Source organism: Chiloscyllium plagiosum, unplaced genomic scaffold (assembly GCF_037043375.1).
Source record: "Chiloscyllium plagiosum isolate Xiang-an unplaced genomic scaffold, Cpla_swu_hap1 HiC_scaffold_8, whole genome shotgun sequence".
NCBI lineage: Eukaryota > Metazoa > Chordata > Chondrichthyes > Orectolobiformes > Hemiscylliidae > Chiloscyllium > Chiloscyllium plagiosum.
Genome location: NW_028270146.1, coordinates 77120505 through 77145493, shown reverse-complemented (window position 1 = coordinate 77145493; position 24989 = coordinate 77120505). Strand labels below are relative to the sequence as shown.

Genomic DNA, 24989 nt, shown 5'->3' with positions numbered 1-24989 from the left:
GACTGGGTCTATAATATCCCCTGCTCACACTCTGATTACAGTTCAGGCTGGGTCTGTAGCATCACCTGCTCGTACTCGGATTACAGTTTATACTGGGTCTATTGCATCCCCTGCTCGGATTACAGTTTACACCCGGTCTATAGTATTCCCCTGCTCGCACTCGGATTACAGTTTACACTGGGTCTATAGTATATCCTGCTCGCACTCGGATTACAGTTTACACTGGGTCTATAGTATCCCCTGCTCGCACTCGGATTACAGTTTACACTCGGTCTATATTATCCGCTGCGCACTCTCGGATTACAGTTCAGGCAGGGGCTATAGTATTCCCTGTTCGTCCTCGGATTACAGTTTACACCGGGTCAATTGTAGCCCCTGCTCACACTCGGATTACACTTCACAGTGGGTCTATAGTAAGCCCGATTGCACTCGCATTACAGTTTACGCTGGGTCTATAGTATCCCCTGCTCGCACTAGGATTACAGTTCAGGCTGGGTCTATAGTATCCCCTGCTCGCAATCGGGTTACAGTTTACATAGGGTCTATAGTATCCCCTGCTCACATTCGGATTTCAGATTACACCGAGTCTATAGTATCCCCTGCTCACACTCCGATTACTGTTCACACCAGCTCTATAGTATCCCCTGCTCACATTCCGATTACTGTTCACACAGGGTCTTATAGTATCGCCTGCTCACACTCGGATTACAGGTTACAAGGGGTCTATAGTATCACCTGCTCACACTCGGATGACTGTTTAGACTGGGTCTATAATATCCCCTGCTCACACTCTGATTACAGTTCAGGCTGGGTCTGTAGCATCACCTGCTCGTACTCGGATTACAGTTTATACTGGGTCTATTGCATCCCCTGTTCGCACTCGGATTACAGTTTACACTGGGTCTATAGTATCCCCTGCTCACACTCGGATTACAGTTCACACTGGGTCTATGGTATCCCCTGTTCGCACACGGATTATGGTTTACACTGGGTCTATGGTATCCCCTGCACACGCTCGGATTACAGTTCACACTGGGTCTATGGTATCCCCTGTTCGCACACGGATTATGGTTTACACTGGGTCTATGGTATCCCCTGCACACGCTCGGATTACAGTTTACATTGGGTCTATGGTATTCCCTGCTCGCGCTTGGATTACAGTTTACAGTGGGTCTATAGTATCCCCCGATCGCACTCAGATTACAGTTTACACTGGGACTATAGTATCCCCTGCTCACACTCGGATTACAGTTTATACTGGGTCTATTGCATCCCCTGCTCGCGTCGGATTACAGTTTACACTGCGTCTATAGTATCGCCTGCTCGCACTAGGGTTCCAGTTTACACTGGGTCTATAGTATTCCCTACTCGCACTGGGATTACAGTTTACACTGGGTCTATGGTATCCCCTACTCGCACTCGGAGTACAGTTTATACTGGGTCTATAGTATCCCCTGTTCGCACTCAGATTAAAGTTCAGGCTGGGTCTATAGTATCCCCTGCTCACACTAGGATTACAGTTTACACTGGGTCTAGAGTATATCCTGCTCGCACACGGATTTCAGTTTACACTGGGTCTATAGTATCCCCTGCTCGCACTCGGATTACAGTTTACACTCGGACTATATTATCCGCTGCTCACTCTCGGATTACAGTTCAGGCAGGGGCTATAGTATTCCCTGTTCGCCCTCGGATTACAGTTTACACCGGGTCAATTGTAGCCCCTGCTCACACTCGGATTACACTTCACACTGGGTCTATAGTAAGCCCGATTGCACTCGCATTACAGTTTACGCTGGGTCTATAGTATCCCCTGCTCGCACTCGGATTACAGTTTACACTGTGTCTATAGTATCCCCTGCTCGCACTCGGATTACGGTTTACACAGGGCCTATGGTACCCCCTGCTCATATTCTGTTTACATTTCAGGCTGGGTCTATAGTATCCCCTGCATGCACTCAGATTAGAGTTTAAACTGGGCCGAGAGTATCCTCTGCTCACACTCGGATTACAGTTTACACTGGGTCTATAGTAGCCCCTGCTCGCACTCGGATTACAGTTTACACTGGGTCTATAGTATCCCGTGCTCGCACTAGGATTACAGTTTACAGTGGGTCTATAGTATCCCCTGCTAACACTCGGATTAGAGTTTACAGTGGGTTAATAGTATCCCCTGCTCGCACTCGGATTACAGTTCAGGCTGGGTCTATAGCATCCCCGGCTCGCACTAGGATTACACTTTATACTGGGTCTTTCGTATCGCCTGCTCGCACTCGGATTACAGTTCAGGCTGGGTCTATAGTATCCCCTGCTCACTCTCGGATTACAGTTTCCACTGGGTCTACAGTATCCCCCGCTCGCACTTGGATTGCAGTCTACATTGTGTCTATAGTATCCACCATTCGCACTCGGATTACAATTTACACTGTGTCTATAGCATCCCCTGCTCGCACTCGGATTACAGACTACATTGGGTCTATAGTATTCCCTGCTTGCACTCGGATTACAGTTCAGGCTGGGTCTGTAGCATCACCTGCTTGCACTAGGATTACAGTTTACACTGGGTCTATCGTATCGCCTGCTCGGACTCGGATTACAGTTCAGGCTGGGTCTATAGTATCCCCTGCTCGCACTCGGATTACAGTTCAGGCTGGGTCTATAGTATTCCCTGCTCACACTCGGATTACAGTTCAAGCTGGGTCTATAGCATCCCCGGCTCGCACTTGGATTACAGTTCAAGCTGGGTCTATAGTATCCCCAGCTCGCACTCGGATTACAGTTCAGGCTGGGTCTATAGTATCCCCTGCTCGCACTCGGATTACAGTTTACACTGGGTCTACAGTATCCCCTGCTCACACTAGGATTACAGTTTCCACTGGGTCTATAGTATCCCCTGCTTGCACTCGGATTACAGTTCACACTGGGTCTATAGTATCTCTTGCTCATACTCGGATTACAGTTTACACTGGGTCTATAGTATCCCCTGCTTGCACTCGGATTACAGTTCACACTGGGTCTATAGTATCTCTTGCTCATACTCGGATTACAGTTTACACTGGGTCTACAGTATCCCTTGCTCGCGCTCGGATTACAGTTTACACTCGGTGTACAGTATCCCTTGTTCACACCAGGATTACAGTTCACACTGGGTCTATAGTATCCCCTGCTCGCACTAGGATTACAGTTTACACTGGGTCTACAGTATCCCATGCTCACACTAGGATTACAGTTTACACTGGGTCGATAGTATCCTCTGCTCACACTTGGATTGCAGTCTACATTGTGTCTATAGTATCCACCATTCGCACTCGGATTACAATTTACACTGTGTCTATAGCATCCCCTGCTCGCACTAGGATTTCAGTTTACACTGGGTCTATAGCATCCCCTGCTCGCACTAAGATTACAGTTTACATTGGGTCTATAGTACCCCCTGCTTGCACTCGGATTACAGTTCACACTGGGTCTACAGTATCCCTTGCTCGCGCTCGGATTACAGTTTACACTCGGTGTACAGTATCCCTTGTTCACACTCGGATTACAATTTCCACTGTGTCTATAGTATCCCCTGCTCGCACTCGGATTACAGTTTACACTGGGTCTATAGTATCCCCTGCTCGCACTCGGATTACAGTTCAGGCTGGGTCTACAGTATCCCCTACTCACTCGCATTACAGTTCAGACTGGGTCTGTAGCATCACCTGCTCGTACTCGGATTACAGTTTATACTGGGTCTATTGCATCCCCTGCTCACACACGGATTACAGTTCACACTGGGTCTATGGTATCCCCTGTTCGCACACGGATTATGGTTTACACTGGGTCTATGGTATCCCCTGCACACGCTCGGATTACAGTTCACACTGGGTCTATGGTATCCCCTGTTCGCACTCGGATTACAGTTCAGGCTGGGTCTATGGTATCCCCTGTTCGCACTCGGATTACAGTTCAGGCTGGGTCTACAGTATCCCTTGCTCGCGCTCGGATTACAGTTTACACTCGGTGTACAGTATCCCCTGTTCACACTAGGATTACAGTTCACACTGGGTCTACAGTATCCCCTGCTCACACTAACATTACAGTTTCCACCGGGTCTAAAGTTTGTCCACGTCACACTCCGCCACTTCCCTCTGACCGTTAGGCAGCGCGCGCGCGCATCTCGGATTTGAAACGGCGTTAGCCAATGGGAGGCGCGCGCCTTTCAGGAGCGCCACCGTTTGAGTGGGGAGAGGAAGAGAGACTGCCAGTGCGGACTGCAGAGAGGGCCTTCTTTGTGGGGAGGAAGCTGGGGTGGGCAGGTAAAAGTGGGACCGCTGAAAAAGTCGGTCCGAGAGTTGAAGATGGGGGGGAGTTCGAGGGCCGGGCAAGGTTAAACAAACAGAAGAGGTTCGTGCGAGGTGGTCGGGAAGGGTAATAGAGGGTCGGGCGGTTGGGAAATAAAGGACTGAGTCGGTCCGAGTAGGACGTGTTGGTCGAGGCTACAGACCCTTTGCTCAGTTTTCTCCCGCGCCGACATGAAGGCCGACAGGAATGTGCTGAGGCTGGCCGCCGTGCAGCAACTTCGAACTTACGGCATCAAAGTGAAAAACTGGAACAGGATCAACGGCAACAACCGGGCACAAGGCCGGGATCACAGCCGGGTGAGCACTTAGAGCATAGCACGCTAAAGCACCGAGGGGCAGATTTCACCTTCAAACACAATGTTTACTATGGATTCGGAATGAAGTGTCATGTTTATATTGAACTGGACTGAGAATCGACTGCGGGCGGGGTGGGATCGGTGTGGTGTAGTGGAGGGAGGTCACACAGGATTATAATGTTTAAATTGGACTAGAGAGGTGTCAACAAAATATCGTACTCCACTTCCTCCTATTGTAACTACTCCTCCCAGAGTTGCCATTGTTGGTTGACGTCCACATTTGTTTTGTGCCATCTTCAGCATGCTGTTCTGCGACCGACTTCTGTCTTCTTCAGCCGCTGCTGCCCTCCACTTAGTCCTCCAGAAGATATTTCTATGTCTTTTCAGCTCTGATCAAATGACTGAGATACTGATCACATCAGTTTTCCTTTGTGCGAGTCACTTTTGAAGAAGTGCTTAAAATCGTGTTAGGATGGAAATTTTAGGCATTCCACATTTCAAAAGCCTCTATTTTCTTTCACTGATCTTTATTCATTGTCTACGTTTTTGAGGCAGACAGGAAACTGGATAGACTGTACCAAATTAGTTCTTTTTTGCACATTGCAGACTTGTGTTTTCTTGTTAATGTGACCCAATCTTGTACAAATTTCTGACTTGGAATCGTATCTATCATGATCATCTACTAGTTAGTTCTAGTTCGACAAACTTATTGCAGTGTGGCACCACCTACTTCAATCTTCACTTTAGTTTCTTATGATTACCACTGTTTTTGTCTCTTGGTTCACACTGAATGCATGTTGCGAGGTTCTAGATTCCATTTGACTTGTAGGACCTTTTGTGCTTCTGTTTTGTTTGGGTACTGCACTTTTCTGAACTTGCTTCCAGTTTTAACTCTCGGAAATACTTCCTACTCAAAACATTTGATCTCTATATAATTGAATTGACAGAACACTGCAGATTAAACTTTCATGAAATGTGCTCAATTGCCCATCCATTAGTCTGATCTTGCTATTTTGTTCCATTCAAATATATGGGGTTAAATTCAATCACTCCCAAAACAGCAGTGCCAACTATTGAGCAACAGAGTGTGTTGATAACAGCAGCTTGAGATGCCAGTCAAAATAAGTTATTTCATCGACCGTCTTCTTATTTCAGAAAATGCATCCCTGTGTCTTGTCTGGTCTGGTCTGGTCTTGGTCTTTTGCTCTGGATCAAATTGACTTCCAGGAACTCCTGCATGCTGCAATTGTGACATATCACTCATGACATTCTGAATGTGTCTTAATCAATTATTTAGTTATTTTGTGTTTTTAAAAAAATATTTTATTAGCTTTGTAGACGCTGCTAAAACAAGAATAGAAAAAACCTAAAACACTGAGCAGAGACTTTTCAAACAGTTAGATCTCTCGTCTAGTGGTGGATGGATTAGTTGCAGTCAACTCAAATGAATCAACTTCTGTCTCTGCATGACTTGGAGTCGTCATCCCGCCCACCCCTCTGATAGGCAATAGGCTGAATGGCCTCCTCCTGCACCACATTGCTGTGATTTGCACTTACAGTGTGCATAAAATTTAATTTGACAACACAGCATGATATTAACCAAGAAAGCTGACATTTAGCTACTGTAGGTATTCAACACTACACAAATCGGACAATACCTTCTGCAGTGTATTATATAAATGATGTGGATGTGAACATGGGAGGTATAGTTAATAAGTTTGCAGATGACACCAAAATTGAAGGTGTAGTGGACAGTGAAGAAGGTTACCTCAGAGTACAACAGATCTTGATCAGATGGACCAATGGGCTGCGGAGTGGCAGATGGAGTTTAATTTAGATAAATGCGAACTGCTGTATTTTGGGAAAGCAAATCTTAGAAGGCCTTATGCACTTAATGGTAAAGTCCTAGGGAGTGCTGCTGAACAAAGAGACCTTGGAGTGCAGGCTCATAGCTCCTTGAAAGTAGAGTCGCAGGTAGATAGGATAGTGAAGAAAGCATTTGGTATGCTTTCCTTTATTGGTCAGAGTATTGAGTACAGGAGTTGGGAGGTCATGTTGCGGCTGTACAGGACATTGGTTTGGCCACTGTTGGAATATTGCATCCAATTCTGGTCTCCTTCCTATCGGAAAGATGTTGTGAAACTTGAAAGGGTTCAGAAAAGATTTCCAAGGATGTTGCCAGGGTTGGAGGATTTGAGCTACAGGGAGAGGTTGAATAGGCTGGGGCTGTTTTCCCTGGCACGTCGGAGGCTGAGGCGTGACATTGTATATGTTTATAAAATCATGAGGGATATGTATAGGATAAATAGACAATGTCTTTTCCCTGGGGTGGTGGAGTCCAGAACTAGACGGCATAGGTTAAGGGTGAGAGGGGAAAGATATAGAAAGGACCTAAGGGGCAACGTTTTCACAGAGGGTGTATGGAATGAGCTGCCAGAGGAAGGGGTGGAGGCTGGTACAATTGTAACATTTGAAAGGCATCTGGATGGATATATGAATAGGAAGGGTTTAGAGGGATATGGGGTGGGTGCTGGCAGGTGGGACTAGATTGGGTTAGGATATCTGGTCAGCATGGATGAGTTGGACCAAAGGGTTTGCTTCTGTGCTGTACATCTCAATGACTCTATTGAAGTTGTTTCCTCCCATAAAATGCGTCATGCATTAAAATAATTGAGTCTTTGTCACATTTCACGTTTGGGAAGAATGGGTGTCAGTGAAATTCTGTGTGCACGTTGTGCCAATGGGACGGTTTCCACCTGAGCATGTTGTGGCTGGTGCTCTGGCTGACGCCATATGTGGGAGACTGGATCGGACTGTCCAGACAGTTGAGATGGATCCAGACCAGTTTCTAACTTATAGTAAATTAAAGACTGTCCTCAACAGCACTTTGATGCAAACATATTGTGCAATGTCACTGTTGTCATGGGAAGCTGGTCCTGAGTGGATGAATGGTGAAGAATATAAAGATTAAAAAGCTGGATGCTGGGGAGTGAATTCAGTGTATTGAATCGCAGACTATCATTGGTCCAGGAGTGTACATTTAAGTGAAATAAATATAATGTTTATATTGTTTCTTTAAACAGTGAGTTACAGTGTTTATGTTGGACAGGGCTAAATCAGAGAATGACAAGAAAATCAATGTTTACATGGATAAGACTAAATTTAATATTTTTCTTTTGCAAGTATTTTCAAACTTTATTTTTCAACTCATTTAATTGAAGCTCGTCAATTCCCTGATGCATAACGATTGTTCATCTGTTTCCATTCTTCCTTAATAATTTGTATTAGTTGGATCCAAGTAGTTGTCCAAATAATCTAAGTAATTACCAACTGAATGTAGGTGATTGCAGTTTTTCCAGTTTGTAATTTGATCCAACTTTGCTTTGATTTCAAATGGATGTGAATTACTTTGTTTTATTTGAATTCAGAGCTTTAATGCTGACTCCGATCACTGGTATTTGGATCACATCTTGAAGTCAATGAATTATTGCAGAGTTTCTAGCAGCTCGTATTTAAATATCAGACATGCTCACCAAGTTTTATTTCCATAATTCAAAGAATAGAATATCCTTTATTGTCACATGTACTCCGTTGTAGATGTATAGTGAAAAGTTTTTACAATATCGACCTCTTATGGCACCATCATAGGTATGTACCTCGGTACAAATCATAGATACAAAAAGAGAAATAAAACGTAATTGCATTACTTTAGAATTTTAAAAAAGTTAGAAACAAGACATCATTAAATGATTGACATTAGTCAAGTTAAAAAAAATTCAAATAAATATTGCATTGCAATAGCTCAGTGCAGGGCCTCCACACGTCGTCTGCCCTGGGACTCGCTGTCTGTGCCTAACACTGCTCCAGGATTTACCTCTAGGGCTGAGGAGAGAGAAAAAGAAAGGAAAAAGGGGAAAAAAAACACAGGCAGACCAGAGGAGCTCGACCAGGAGTGCAATGTGTTGGCAAATGATATGCAGACATATGAGCTCAAAAATTGATTATATAAAAAAAGTTAGTGTAGGGAGCAAAAGGTACATGATGGGACAGAAAGATCATGAATATACATTCAGTCACAATGACCCTAGCAGATTATTTGTGATTGCGGATTGGGTAGCTACAACAGTATTAGTTGTAAAGAATTTTATTCCATCAACAAACAATTTAAGCATTGTGTTCATATTTTCATAATTTCTTGATAGGTTTGCCATAAGCAGCATGTGCAAACTAATTTAGAATAATAGAAAAAATCATAATAGGCATTCATTTTTACATGAATAGAGTTCTTCTGTACAGTTATTTAAGGTAGGTCTGGGAATGTTCAAAGGCCATCTTGGCTCAGTGGTAATACTCCTGCCTTTATGTCAGGGTTGTATATCCATATCAGGGCATGCACAACGTTATCTCCCCACCACCACTGCCAGAAAAAGACTCTTGCCACCAAATTTTGGTTTTCAGATCTTGATCTCAAAATTAAATTTGATAATTGATTCTGTGTTCAGTATCCTAGCATCCACTACAGTTTTCCTTCATATAACAATTCTTGAAAAGGTACAATTAAATGCTGGAGATCCATCTTTCATTTGCAATAAGTCATTACCTCAGTGATTTTGAGTTTTCCTGGCTAATAGTTAGCTGAGTTGTTGCCAGGTTTAAAACTGTTACCTCTGCTTTGTAACCTTCCTCCACTCCTTTTTCAGCTTCCATCTATACAACTGCCCTTGCTTCTGCTCCCTTCCAGGCCTTGCAGCTGCCCCCACACCTCGGTTCCAACATTGACACAACTCCTGACATATGGATTGCCAACAAGAGGTTTGCATTCCTGGCATCAACTTTCTTTCCAACCATTTAACGGATGCCCTATACCCCCCCCCCCCCCCCCCCCCCCCTCAAATTAGTGCAAAAGATTACACAACACTGTTTTAAAGAGGAGCAGGGAAATTTTCCTTGGTTTTCTGGATAACGAGTAGCCTTAACTCTACTCAAGCTGATAATTTGAAATTAATGTCAGAATTGTTTGTGAGACATTGTGGTTTGTACAATACCACAGTAATTAGACCTCAGTTATTTCGTTGATTGTATCAAGTTTTGGGTTATTCTGAAATTACATTAGTGACCTCTTGAAAATTTTTTTTTCTATCCTCTTTATAAAAACAAAAGTGAAGTCGGTCATCTACTTAGGTAGTGCTTTGCCCATCCCTGTGAACTATTTTTAAGAAGTCTTGTGCATTTTTAGCAATTATTTGACTGGGTTTTTCAATGAACAAGTTGATTGCTGCCATCAGTTTTCCTTATTCCTAATGATAGTTTAGATTAGATTACCTACAGTGTGGAAACAGGCCCTTCGGCCCAACAAGTCCACACTGATCCTACTAAGAACAACCCACCCCGACCCATTCCCCTATATTTACCCCCCACCTAACACTATGGGCAATTTAGCATGGCCAATTCACCTAACCTGCACATTTTTGGACTGTGGGAGGAAACCAGAGCACCCGGAGGAAAGCCATGCAGACACGGGGAGAATGTGTAAGCTCCACACAGACAGTTGTCCGAGATGGCAATTGAACCCGGGTCTCTGGTGTTGTGAGGCAGCAGTGCTAACCACTGTGCCATTGTGCCGCCCTGGCATAAGTCAAAGAGGTAATCTGTGAAGCAAAAACAGTGATGTCAACAAGCAGGTAAACAACTAATTGCATTTAATTATTCATTAATGTACAGCAAATGAGTAAATTAAAACATGTAATAGGTTTTGAGTTGATTCAGTTATCTGAAAACTGAAGTGTAGGGTCAGACCTTGTGGGCGGCACGGTGGCACAGTGGTTAGCACTGCTGCCTCACAGCGCCAGAGACCCGGGTTCAATTCCCGCCTCAGGCGACTGACTGTGTGGAGTTTGCACGTTCTCCCCGTGTCTGTGTGGGTTTCCTCCGGGTGCTCCGGTTTCCTCCCACAGTCCAAAGATGTGCAGGTCAGGTAAATTGGCCATGCTAAATTGCCCGTAGTGTTAGGTAAGGGGTAAATGTAGGGGTATGGGTGGGCTGCGCTTCGGCGGGGCGGTGTGGACTTGTTGGGCCGAAGGGCCTGTTTCCACACTGTAAGTAATCTAAATCTAAATCTAAATTTTTGCCATTTACATCATCAATTCAGATGAGGCAAGTGAAGGCATGGTAGCCAAATTTACAGATGGCAAAGATAGTTTGAAAGATATGTTATGCAGAGATTGAGGTTGCAAATGGATATATATATAGGTTGAATAAGTGGACAATAATTTGGCAGATGAAGAATAAATGAGGGAAATTGTAAAGTTACTTCCTTTGGCAGGAAGTATGTAGATCTTAAACAGAGGTAAATAAGTTCTTGTTGGGCAAGGGAATCAATGTTATTGGGGGTAGATAGGAATGTGGGATTTTAAACAGAAATAAATTCAGCCATGAACTTATTGAATAGAGGAGCTGGATTTGAGCTTTATGACCTGCTTCTGCTCCTGATTTGGATAGATGCTAAAATGCAAATATAAACAAATGTAAACATGTGATAGAAAGAAATAGCAGCATCTTAATACTGTTCAGAGCTTCAGGCTTTAATATATATGGAAAACTCTAACATATCACAGCAACTCTGACCCTGCAAACTGGATTATCTAAAGCCAGTCTGAGTTGCAACTAATATTCTACCAAAGAACAATAAAAACCATCTCCTATTTTGATCTATTAATGAAACTTTTCACATTTTGGAGCTGAAACATCACCTATAGTTATCAAGCTGGACACCTGAACTTTGCATAAGCAGTATACAATGAAGATGCTATTTCAAGAAGCTCCCTTTCGCAGAGCAGGAGAGATGGATTTTAGACTGCAGAACTAATCACAGTCTAATGAAGGTCTCCCTATCTCTTGAAGCAAAGCATCCAGTCACAGCACTTACTAAACAGAAGCATCAAGGAACTGAGAACATAAAAGTGGTATATTTATTGCTGCTGATCATCTAAGAACTCAGTAAACCAGTCATGGCTCAGATTAAAACACGTGTCTCAAGGATGCCCAAAATAATCAACTGTATATTTTATCTATTTCTATACTAGATACTATCCCATTGTTAACTGTGCGTGTATGTGTGTGTGTTTGTTTTAATTTGTTTGTTCAACACACAGGCTGCATGCTTCATATTGTGCTTTTTTTTTTGTGTTTGCAGGGAGTGAATGTTTTGTTTTTTAAGTCAAGAAAACTTGTTTGTTTCCTTACTGCAATATTAAAAGATAGTTCATGACATCTTTTTGGAAAGAGGAATAGCCTAGTGTTAAAAAGATCTTGGACCTTTACAACCAGCTGAGAAGTTTAGAAAGAAAGGAACCCCTTCTCATCTAGTTGTAACAATGTGCTGAGGTTAAAGAACTAGCCATACAGACCTTCGTGATTTAAACAAGGAAGGGGTTGTTTATTGTACTGAAATCTACCCAGGTGAAAGAAGAAATACAAAATATAAAATACTTCCTGACGTGTACCCAAACAGAAAAATTTCATTCAAATATGTTGGAATACAAATTAGAGTTGAAGCGGTTAATTTTGGTCAAGTTAACATAAAGGAGGGTTAGAAAAAAAGAGAATTCATTGATTGCTACTGGTTATGTGGTCTGGCTATAACTATCTAAAGACTTTGGTGAACAGCTAACAATTGAGGTTGTACCTGAAAAGTTTTTTATTTTATTCCACACATGTTATGGAAATAGAAATTTTCCTTTAAAATACCTCAGTAATGTAGGCCTAGTCAAACTCATTTTAGTCATTGTAGGTGGCGATACAGAGAGAGGTGTGGCAGCTTCTTCTCACTGCTGGTGTTCGTTCTGTCAAAACATATCCTTAAACGCACACACAACTTTGCTGCGCACGTGATGTAATCCTTAACTATTATTAAAAGAAGTTCAACACTCCAGCGTATATTCACTCCGTCTGCACTCTTAACTTAAGGGGTCAAGGTATTTTATCCAAGCAACAAATTCAGAATGGCTGGTTCATTTATGATTGAATGATATGAATACTGTATCTCCATTTTGATTGCACATTTCCAGACGTTAATTGGATCCGGTCGGGTCTTCATTGAGTCTGTGCCTCCATCCCAGTGGAGTGGAATGTTGACTACATAATAATGTAAATTGTGAAAGCTTCTTTTAGTTTGTCAGTGTCCCTGGTTAAATTTAAAAAGATTTAGTGTCTGTGTTCAGCCAATAAATTGTTTGCCATGACCATATCTTTTTCACAATGTCCTTTGTCAAGCTGTGTTCCTCTTTGCTTCTCCTTACTAAATATGTTGATTTTTTTTCATTGCGGATATGAATTAAGTTCTTTTTCATTTTCACACTGCTAAAATTAAAATTATAACAGAATATTCACATATTCAGAGTTAGGTGCAGAAGGAGTCTATTCAGCCCATTGTCCCTGTACTGCTTCTATTAATTAGTGCCAATCTCCTGCCTTTTCACCATATCCTTGCACAACATTTCTATCCAAATAATCATCCAGAGCCCTCTTGAATACCATAATGTGCAATATTTGTTATGTCTACTAGTTGTATAGTGGTAGTGTGCCTATTTTGCTTCAGCATGCTTGTTCCAAGAGATTCATAAAGATGTATAGCACAGAAACAGAACCTTCGGTCTAACTCATCCATGCTGACCTTTTATATCCTTTCCTAATCTAGTCCCATTTGCCAGCACTAGGCCCATATCCCTCAACTCTTCCTACTCATATATCCATCCACATGTCTTTTTAAATGCTTCATTTGTACCAGCCTCCTCCACTTCCTCTGGCAGCTCATTCCATACATGCACCATCCTTTGCATGAAAAGGTTGCCCCTTAGGTCCCTTTTATATCTTTCCGCTCTTACCCTAAACCTATGCCCTTTACTTCTGGACTCCTCCACTCCATGGAAAAGACTTTGTCTATTGATCTGATCCATGCCCCTCATGGCCTTATAAACCTGTATAAGGTCTCCGACACTCCAGGGCAAACAGCCCCAGCCTATTCAGCCTCTCCCTATAGCTCAACCCCTCCAACCCTGGCAGCAGTCTTGTAAATCTTTTCTGAACCCTTTCAAGTTTCACAACATCCTTGCGATAGGAAGGAGACCAGAATTGCATGCAGTATTCCAAAAGTGGCCTTAGCAATGTCCTCTGCACCCACAACATGACCTCACAACTCCTATACTCAATAATCTGATCAATAAAGGAAAGCATACCAAACATCACCTTCACTATCCTATTTACCTGCAACTCTACTTTCAAGGAACTATGAACCTGCATTCCAAGGTCTCTTTGTTCAGCAACACTTCCAAGGACCTTACCATTTAAGTGCATAAGTCCTGTTATGATTTACGTTTCTAAAATGCAGCCCCTCGCATTTTTCTAAATTAAACTCTATCTGCCACTCCTGAGCCCATTGGCCCATCTGATCAAGATCTGTTGTAATCTGAGGTAACCTCCTTCGCTGTCCACTACACCTCCAATTTTGGTGTCATCTGCAAACTTACTAACTATACCTCCCATGTTCACATCCACATCATTTGTATAAATGATGAACAGTGGGCCCAACACTAATCCTTGTGGCACTCCACTGGTCACAGACCTCCAGTCTGAAAAGCAACCCCCCACCACCACCCTCTGTCTTCTACCTTTGAGCCAGTTCTGTATCCAAATGGCTAGTTTTACCTGTATTCCATGAGATCTAACCTTGCTAACTAGTCTTTCAATAGAGAGAGGGGCATTTATTCATGGCACTTAGGTTTTTAGATGTATATTGTATCTGATTATATAATACTGCTAATGTATGAAAGGATTCAATAGCAATTCTTGCCTGGTTTCAGAAAATGTAGATGTGGGTTGACCAGGTTATAGTCAAGTTAAATTTAACATGTAGAGAGGAACTCTGTTGGAATTGAACCAGATGTGTATTTTCATGTGTTTGTATTTTCTTTAAATTATTTTGGTAACATTGGTAATACAAAATTTGATTTGATTATTCATTCATATCATCTTTATGCATTGTTTTTAGGACAAGACTATCATATGCAATGCAGTGTTTGGCACCCCTCTGCATGTTCTGCCACAAAGCACTGTCGTTGAACATGCCGTCATTCCACAGTGAGTAGGTTGAATTAATTTCTTACATGGTAAAAGACTAAGAATTTTAAATATTTACTTAGTGATCTTAGTTTTATTTAGAAAATGTTTGTGAGCAAGTGTTTGTGTTAAAAAACTGAGAATTATTTTGTTTGAAATACAATCCTGTTTAATTGCTAAGATAGTGTGCTTTTAGAAAGCTAATTCTATTTTTCTATTTACTAGATCTTGATCTTCATTTAGTCAGTTTATTCCAATGAACTGCGAATTCAAATCATTCTTAAACCTATTTCCCACTTTATTAATAATGTCACTTGGATAATTTAAAATCCTTTTAAATGTTCAGGAGCAGACAACATTGACAATTTTTTTGTAGTTTGGTAGTACAGCATTTGAGTGCTGAATAAAGATACTTTGTCAAAGCTTTTCATCTTGCACTCATAAGAACAATTCACAAGAATACCAACTGAAGAGGAAATCACATTTATACTGTACAAGGGGAGAGTGCTGATTGGCTCGCAAGCGGACTTTAGTAGATGTATCACCACAGACAATGCACCGGTTAATGACCGACAGTAACTGCCAGATTTTGAGGGCTGCTCATCAGTTTGTGCGAGATACAGCATGATGTAACATTACAAGCCTTTTTACCATTCCTGCCACAGTATTAATCAGTATATGAGCTCAGCAACTCACAAGGTGAGTTTAGTTTTAACAACACCATGTAGAGTATGTACAATAAATTGTGTTACCTTGGGATCTTTGCTAAGACCAGCTTTCTCAAACATATTTGTTGGATTCTATGAAAAGCATATCTTTCAACTGACATTTTGACACCTGATCTCCTATTCTGCATATTTACAGTACAATATGTAAATGATAAATTTGCCATATTTGAATCTATAGTTTCCTGTCACGTCGTTATGAACTCCATCCTGTGCTCAGATTCATGTTTGAAGTGAATCAATCAAATGAGCTTCCTTTGCTTGATGTCCTGTTTGAGAATTTGTCTACAGTGTTTTCTTCTTCTGGCTACCACAAACTTACCTTCACTGATCAGCAAACAAGTTTGGGTTCCTATAGTTCCTGCACTATGAGTTTAGCCTGATTGGCAATCTTGTAAATAGGCCTAAGCCATATGTTCACAGTACAGCTGTAATGTTGGTGTAATGTGTAACAAGTCGTCGTGCATGGTAATGACTACCCTGATAAAATTCTCATTGTATATCACATGATCTCATGAAGCTCCCTAATGTTGTCATCTTGGGTTCGGAAACATGTTTATTCCACCTTGGTTTACCTGAGAAAGGTAAGGTATTTCAAACGTTTGAGCAACAGATGCAGCTAGTTCACATTGCTACTGATAGCACTGCTGCGTCACAGCACCAGGGTCCCAGGTTCAATTCTCAGCCTTGGGTGACTGTCTGTGTGGAGTTTGCACATTCTCCCCGTGTCTGCGTGGGTTTCTTCCTGGTGCTCCGGTTTCCTCCCACAGTCCAAAGATGTGCAGGTCATGTGAATTGGCCATGATAAATTGCCCATAGTGCTAGGTGCATTGGTCAGAGGGAAATGGGTCTGGGTGGGTTACTCTTCGGAGGGTCGGTGTGGACTTGTTGGGCTGAAGGGCCTGTTTCCGCACTGTAGGGAATCTAATCTAAATCTAATCTATTTAGTAGCAATATGAGTTGTGTTCACCATTAATGGGATACTATCGTCCAGTCAAAAGGATGTCTGTCTATCATCTGAATAATGTGATATTTAAACTTCAATACCGAAGTGATACAAATATGTAGTCCATTCACCATCAGCCATGTTTAGATTTAAACCCTCACCAGCAGCCCGAGTGGGGATGCCAGCAAGCAGCGGCCCAGTGTGATGCGTGGTGGCAGCCAGTGGTTATACCATATGGAGGCCTCCTGCATTGGTCTGCTATGGAGAGCCTTTGGAGACAGACTGTGATGTTTGCTTTTTAACTTTGCTGCTTGTTTTTTTTTTCTTCTTCTGACCTATGGTCATACGCTGTAATGCTGTATGTAACTTTTTTCATCGTTTCTCTACTCTGTAACTAAGGATTTTACCTAGATACCTTTGTACCGAAGGTGTACCTCAGTGGTGATGTATAAACTTTTCACTGTACTCATTTGAGTACATGTGACCATAAAGCTAATTCAATTCAATTCATTATCACTATGCCACTTTATTTCCTATTGTGGGGGTCTCAACCCAAAGTTATCACAATGTCAGGATTGCAATCTGAAATTAAAATCAAGTTTCAGAATTCAAGCCTTCAGGATTCCTTGGTGCATTTTATTTTGGAATATTTACTGAGTGTATTTCAGTGAAAACTGTTCCCGCTATATTCATGTTTTCTCTTTTGAAGCTCATTTAATATCTTTTTTTGTGGTAACTGAAAAACATTTAAAGCTTGAAAGTTTTCTGATATTAGACAGATGTCACAGTAACAGTCACTGTATTTGATGGTTTGTAACGATCAGTCATGATATTACTTTACAGATTTCTAGTTGATGCTTGTAACTATTTAGAAAAGCATAATCACACAGAAGGGCTCTTCAGAAAATCAGGATCAGTGATTCGCCTTAAAGCTTTAAAGGTAATCAATACTTTTTAAAAATCTCCTTTAAGATCATAGTACACTGTACAATAAGTTACTCAAGATGCCCTCCAAAAAATTGAGAAAATTGACCAATGCTGGATGAAATAGGGATTTCATATAAAATGTCAAATTAAGTTGTTATATATAATTAGATTAATTGCTCCTGGTAGGCTGTTTCCATTTTAAGGTCTTTCTCCCTATTTTTATTCTTAATAAAATTTATTTTGTCTATAACAAGTAGGATAGGTATGCCCATATGGCATCATCCAATCTGCTGCTGCTGCCTCCCCCAAATTTAATGAAAAGTGTATACATTGTTGTAATTGTTTGTTTGTCCAACCAGGCTAAAGTGGATCAAGGTGAAAAATGTATTACTATGGCTCCCCCTTGTGATGTGGCAGGGCTGGTGAAACAGTTTTTCAGGGAGCTACCTGAGCCTGTGCTCCCAAAGGAATTGCATGAAGCCTTCTTCAAAGCACAGCAACTGCAAAATGATGAAAGCATTTCTGCCACAATTCTTCTATCTTGTTTACTGCCTGAGAGAACTGCAGATACACTGCGCTACTTCCTGACATTTCTTAATAATGTGTCTCTCAGGTGTGTATTGTATGCATACTTAAGTAAAATATTTGAATCACGGTAGTTGTCAATGTTTAAAGATTTAAGAATCTAAAGAAATGCGGATGCTAAAAATCAGAAACAGAACAGAAATTTCTAGAAAAGCTCAGCAGGTCTGGTGGCATCTGTGGTGAGAAGTCGGAGTTAACATTTTGGGTCCAGTGGCCCTTCTTCGGAAATGTTTTAAAGGTCACTGGACACTTGACTCTAAACGTTAGATATGGTTTTTCTCCACGGATACTGCCAGACGGGCTGAGCTTTTCCAGAAATTTCTGTTTTGTTTTTTGTGCAAAAAGGATTTGGGGATGTTTTAGTGTGCTTTTTCAATGAAAAAGTCATGTGTTTCTCTGAATTTTGACTTCTCTGAGCTATCCTTTCTATTACTTGACTACTTCATTATTTCAAGCTGTACAGTCATTCCTTGAAACACGATAGTTCCATTCCTGTGCAACTCTGTGCAATGCAAATAACACTTTGTATTGGCAATCTAATTGTATTCCAGCTGACACACGTTTTACAAATTTGAGGTTGAGAAACAGCGTTCCCAATTCACCAATCACATTACAGCCAACTTGTGTTAACAAAAGACACACTTTAGCAGAATCGGCTGTATCTGTTAATGCTGAATCATTTCCTACAATTTTTTAGTATTGGGAATGGGATTCTTAGTTTGAGCACTCCTATCAAAAGCCTGGATCTAATGTGCACTCATATACGTTGTATAAAAGTATGCTGATTTTTCCAAGAGTAATATTTACATGAGATACCCACCGAAAGGTTGGGTTATTCATTCTTTCCATTTGCTGTGTTTTTCTAAATTGTGATTAGAATGTCAGCACTTCTGCAATTTTAAAAAAAAGTCAAGTGCTCACTTACGCAGCTTTGTTTATGCTCCTTTCATTTTTTCCATAAGAGTTTGGACTTCGTGCTTAATCTCTCTCCGTTTCTCCTTTCCTTTTCCCCTTCACAACAGGAAGGAAACTCAATATGCACCAAACCTCAAAAATATTAATGCATTTGTATTCTTCAAAATGATACCTTAATAAATTAAGGAGGTAGTTGATGTCCACAATTCAACATTGCATCTCTGATTTCAACATAACAGAGAAACATGTACTACTTTTTAAAGCAGGAAGGTCAAGTTGAAGATGTCAACCTGAACAGGTCTTCTCCATCTTCTAGTGAATGGTTATTAAGCATTCTTAAGATATAGATATTAATTTGGGGACATGGCCTAGGTAAAGCAACTTAAAGTCAAATAGAAAGAAATAAGTGAAAAGGGATGTAGTAATAAAGAAATGTAGAGATGGTTCTAAGGATTATTCACAATCTTTTTAAATGTTTCACTTCCTATATAGGTCAGAAGAGAACAAAATGGATGCCAGTAATCTTGCTGTAGTATTTGCACCAAATTTGTTCCATTCTGGTGAAGGAAATGAAAAGTCAACTGCAATAACAGAGAGACGGCTCCAGCTCCAAGCTGCAACTGTGCATAAACTAATTGAAAATTGTGAACAAATTGGTATGTATTGTCTTCTGTTATGTCTCTTTTTCCCTTCTGTCACTTGCAAATCTACCACTGCCATTCTAAATTGACTAAATTCAGTGGTGTTGAGTTGCTGCCAGACCATAAGACATAAGAGCAGAAATTAGACCATTCAGCCCTTCGAGTTTGCTCTGCTGATAAGTTTCTCAACCCTATTGTCCCACTTTCTCCCATACCTCTTGATACCCTTGATATTCAAGAACGTATCTATCTCAGTCTTAAATATATTCAATGACTGGCCTCCACAGCCTTCTATGGCAGTGAATTCCACAGATTCACTACTCTCTGGCTCTGGAAATTTCTTCACTCCATTCTAAAAGGTCTTCCCTTTACCCTAACACTATGTCCTTGGGTCCTAGTCTCTCCTACCAATGGGAACATCTTCCCACCATCTACTCTGTCCAGTCTACTCAATAGTCTGTATGTTTCAATTAGATCCCCCTCATCCTTCTAAACTCCATCGAGTATAAATTCAGAATCCTCAAACATTCCTCATATGTTAAACTTTTCATTCTCTGACCATTCTCGTGAACCTCCTCTGAGCACGCTTCAGGGCCAGTACATCCTTCCAGAGATATGAGGCCCAAAATTGCACACAATACTCCAAATGTGGTCTCATTAGAGCCTGTTAAGTCCATCCATGCTTTTATATTCAAGTCCTCTCAAAATAAATGCCATCATTGTATTTGCCTTCCTAACTACTGACTCAATCTGCAAGTTTTCCTGGAGGGAATCCTGGAAGAACACCCATGTCTCTTTGCCCTTTAGTCTTCTGAATTTTCACCTCACTGAGAAAATAGTCCATGCCTATATTCTTTCTACCGAAGTGCATGACCTCTCACTTTTCCACGTTGTACTTCATCTGCCCCATTTTGCCCATTCTCCTAACCTGTCCAAATCCTTCTGCAGCCTCCTTGCCTCCTCAATGCTACCTGTCCCTCTATCTATTTTTGTATCTTCTGCAAACGGAGCCAGAATGCCCTCAGTCCCTTCATCTAGATTGTTAATGCATAAAGTGAAAAACTGTGGTCCCAACACAGAGTGTTATGGGACACCACGTTGTCTGCTGCCATCCTGAAAAGCACCCTTTTATTCCCACTTTCTGCCAGACAGCCAAGCTTCTATCCATGCTAGCACCTTTTCTTCTGGCACCATGGGCGCTTATCTTACTCGGTAGCTTCCTGTGTGGCACCTTGTCAAAGGCCTTCTTGAAGTCCAGGTGGTTAACATCCACTGGGAGTAACCTGCTCATTACTTCCTTAAAGAATTCTCTCAGATTTGTCAGGCATGACCTGCTGAGCGATATCTGTTTTTGTTTTAGACTTCCAGAATCATAGTATTCTACTATTTATTCTTTAGTTGAAGAGTGGCATTTGTGGTTTCCCTATTGTAGTATAAGTGAGATTAGAAACTTGGCAAAAATATTTGACACATATGGTTCCATGACACACTATTACTATTTATTGTTATATCCAAGGCAGTTGTCTGTTCAACTGCTTAATATTGTTATCTCTTGTGTTTCTGGCAAAATGTTTATTAAAATGTATCTTAAGGACCAGGAAAATAAATGTTTTTTGTCAGTCAGTGGTAGGTTTGTTAGGCATGTTCTGATTATAGATCAAATTTTTACACTTTTCTCATTGAAGAAACATCTAATGGTTTAACATATTGATTACTTTGATGCATAATTACACCATATCTTTTGTAACTTTTTTTAAGTAGTAAACTGTTGTAATTTGACTAGCATTGAATTTCAAAGAATTTGTTTATTAAGCATATTTTATCTCCTGTTGAGTTTGTATGCCTTCCTAATGAATTTGGCAATATACAAGTATATATAAACTGGAGAATAGTGATTCATTGGAGCAAGACCATTTTTTTTAGTCTTATAAGGGGAAAAAATATTAAAATTTAGTTACCAATACTGTATAAAACTTTTCATATAGATTATATTGTATTGTAAGTTTATAATTTTTAAAAACTGATTTGCTAATTTCTACAGAACTTCTTCCAATTCCATCATTTTGGATTAAAAGGACAGGTGCTTCTAAGCACACAAGAAAGAAGTTCAGGAAAGACATTTTGAAGTTGTACCAGTTTTTTAGATAGTCTGGCTAATCTGCTGGTAGACTTTAAACTTCTTTACTCAATAATGCACACTACTTCCAGAAAGAGCAACTTTGCAGAATGTAGCTAGTTAAAAACATAACTTGTTGTACCTACCAAGCACCTTATCGATTTTGCTGTCACCTGTTCCCTGAATTGTTGTGGTTTCCATTGAACTACAACGATGCCAAATGAATTACATAATGTAGAGTAGCTTGCAGTACAAAAACACAATTCAAATACCTATTTTAATTCCTTTCTAGATCAGTAGATAAGTAACTCTGTCCTCTGTGTTACTAGCAATTAATATTGAGTTGCTGCTTGTATTGACCTAATTTATCTCTGTTATGAAGTTTTTTGTACAGTTGATCTCTTGTGGCCTGGTTAGAGAGAGTAACAGATAGCTTTGCCCTTTTTGATTGTTGTCCCTGGAAATACATGCTCAGAAACATCAGAAGAATGCAAAAATGATGTTTGTTTTTTTTTCTTACCTTCTACTCCTGTGCCCTGAGGAACAATAATCTTCAGTATTTAAGCTCACAGGATAAATGACCAATGAGTCAAAATATATTTAAATAAAAAAATCATGATTATCTCTCTTTATCATCACTTGCTATTAGCTGTTTGCTCTTTAATTACCTGAAATAAACTCCACTTTTTTATTTGCACTATTCCCTTGAGAACTTACTGCTAAGATGCTTTTTCAGAATTTATTTCTTTTTAACCGGATATGTTTGGGTTTGTAGTTTCTGACTCCGATGTTCCCTTGGTTCCTTTTAGATTTGCCGTCACCTTGTTCATGATCTCTCCTTTTCTTTCTTGCTTCAGCATTCACTTAGCTCCGAAGCTTATGTTTCTGTGTCTGTGTTTTTAAATTTCCTCTTTACCATTACAAAGTTTCTTAAATTTGTTTTAAATCTATTTATTAAAAGAGACCATATGAAGATAAAATCATTTTTTCTATTGAATGTTATTCCTCTAATAGCTTTCCAATTATGGTATTTAATCATATTTTGAATTTGCAGTATTTTGGCTTTATCACTTTGTTTGATTCTAAGCATTTGTCACTCTTTCTAAATCTGTCAATAACTCGTCCTTTACAGTGTACTTTGAGGTAATAATGTTCATACATTTTCCATGATACTTAACGTATAATGTATTGTACAGTCAAGAATTGTGGTTGAATTAGTTAATAGGAGAGTTAAATATATTTGGCAACGTCTCATCCTAGGTCTATAAGATTTAAATTTTGCTGGATGTATTGTCCCTTGTTGAACTTGCACGTTTAGATTTTTAAAAATTTTGCCCACATAGTTGCTGAAAGTGCAAACAAGTAGTGATGCAGATGGGACAATAGAACATCTGGTATCTTGGCGAACCAAAGAAAGTCTTTCTCTATCGGTAATGATTTTTGATGCTTTGTAAAGTTAGGGTTGAAATGGACAGATGAGCTAGAGTAGAGAAATGCAATGTTAGTCAGAAATGGAAAGAAAACATTAAGGAAAGAAAGTGAGGCAAAATGGAAAAAATGTCAGTAAAAGCTGAAATGAAGATTTTTGGAAATTTCAAATTAATTTGCAACATAAATGAATGGGGCAGTATACTTAGACTTTTTCTTTTTGTAGGCAAGAAGTTGATTGGTAATTTAATCATAGACACTGTTATAAAGGTACTTGTACATGTAATCATAATTATCTTTCTGTGGCAAAATTAATGAGATGCATAATTTTTGATGAAAATCATAAGATTGAGCATAACATTATTTAAAAACTAACTTTGATTAGTGCAAGTTATCCAACTACTGGCAATTTATAAGTTACAGGCCAATATACATATTCATAACAGTCTGGTGCCATTCACAGACCAGTGAAATCTTACTCCTTTGTCATACTGATTTACCTGGGAAAAAAAAAGTTAAGTGGCAAATTTTAAGTTCAGATTAATTTGATGGGAATATTTAATATAATTGTGTTAAATGCTTGAGGTGAGAATGGTATGTCCTGTGGGATTTAACAGTTTAAACTAAGTTGGTTTAGATACAGTGGGCTGAAATTTTGAATCATGTCAGAGGTTAGACTTGTGTTGCAGGCTAAGTGGAGGTGACCACTTAATTGTTTGCCTCATCGGAAATTGGTTCTGATATTGTCATAGGTGGGATCATGATCCACTAAAGAAATTCAGCTACGGGAATTTTGGTCTGAGTTGTTCCATTGACTCATGTCATTCTAGTTAAATAACCGTTAACCCTCTCAATCTATTCTTTAGTTGAAACTTATTCAGTGGTGGAAATCCTGCTATTGTTCAGGACAAACAAGATATTGGAAAGTACATCCTCGGACCTATGCTTTTAAATATAATTTGTCTCAGCTGTTTTGGAAACAGTTATAAGTTCTCAAACTTTAGAAGGTCCATTAGCATTGTTTTTGTCATTAACTTGAATGTTGATTCTTGCAGAGAGGGTGTAAGTTCAGAGTAAAGATAATAAAGAAGATTTCTTTGTGTTGGATAATTGGAAGAAGTCCTTGATCTTTTTGATACTATAACTGTGTTTTTATGATCACTCAGATTAAGTGAGTGTCAAAACAGAACATTGCATGTTAGTGATTTGATACTTGGAAATCTGATGCCATATTCATATTTTACTTTTGATAATCTGCTTTCTGATACTATAACGTAAATTTAAATGTTTCCTTGTCTCTTTTATATTTGAAACACAGTTGATTATGGGTTCCAATTCATAGAATCATAGAATAGTTAGAACACAGAAGGAAGCTATTTGGCCTGCTAGCAGTTTGGCTAATTGGAGTGCTCAGAGCAAACGGTGACTTATCTCTGCTTGCAAATTATAACCACATGAATGATTTGAATAGGGTTTAACTTGAAGTTGGAGGAAAAAACTAAGAGTGCATCACACATTTTAAATGACAAATCCAGAAGTTAATATTAAGCCTGAGCTCGCCTATGAGTGACCATACAATTAATCAAAATGAAAATAATTTTCCAAAATACTTTTTAATCGATAAGACTTTGGAAAATAAAGTTAGTAATTTGGCATGGCACTTTAGCAACTTCAATCAAAAATTTCCCAATCATTTTTTAAAAAGTAAACAGTTTTTTTTTTAAAAGAAATCCAACAAAACTATCTTCCATTTCCAGAAGCACTGAATTCTCTTTTCAAAATCATAAACAGCATCTGTTCTTGACTCTTCCAGCATTTTTCTATGACTGACTTCGCTCTAATGAATTTATTTGGTCTCTTTGTGAAAATCAGACTAGTGAGCATTTTTTACTCTGGTTCTGGTACTGCCATCAATGTGCTAAGATACAGAAAAGTGGCTGACAAAACACATTCA

The 24989-nt window shown here is 39.9% G+C and overlaps 1 protein-coding gene across 4 annotated transcripts in view; it reads left to right on the top strand.

The window, feature by feature from the left end:
• Positions 1 to 4365: 4365 nt before the first annotated feature.
• LOC122554008 (rho GTPase-activating protein 11A-like) overlaps positions 4366 to 24989 on the top strand; it is a 49051-nt gene continuing 28427 nt past the window's right edge. The window contains exons 1-5 of one of the 4 annotated variants that reach the window (XM_087990017.1): positions 4366 to 4640; positions 14685 to 14773; positions 17267 to 17363; positions 17710 to 17963; positions 19343 to 19506. In XM_087990017.1, the coding sequence (XP_087846143.1) occupies positions 4515 to 4640; positions 14685 to 14773; positions 17267 to 17363; positions 17710 to 17963; positions 19343 to 19506 (730 nt within the window). In that variant the 5' untranslated portion in view covers positions 4366 to 4514. Of the gene's footprint in view, positions 4641 to 14684; positions 14778 to 14977; positions 15452 to 17266; positions 17364 to 17709; positions 17964 to 19342; positions 19507 to 24989 lie in introns of those variants that run through there. The other 3 variants (XM_087990018.1, XM_087990019.1, XM_087990020.1) reach the window with 3 other exon arrangements.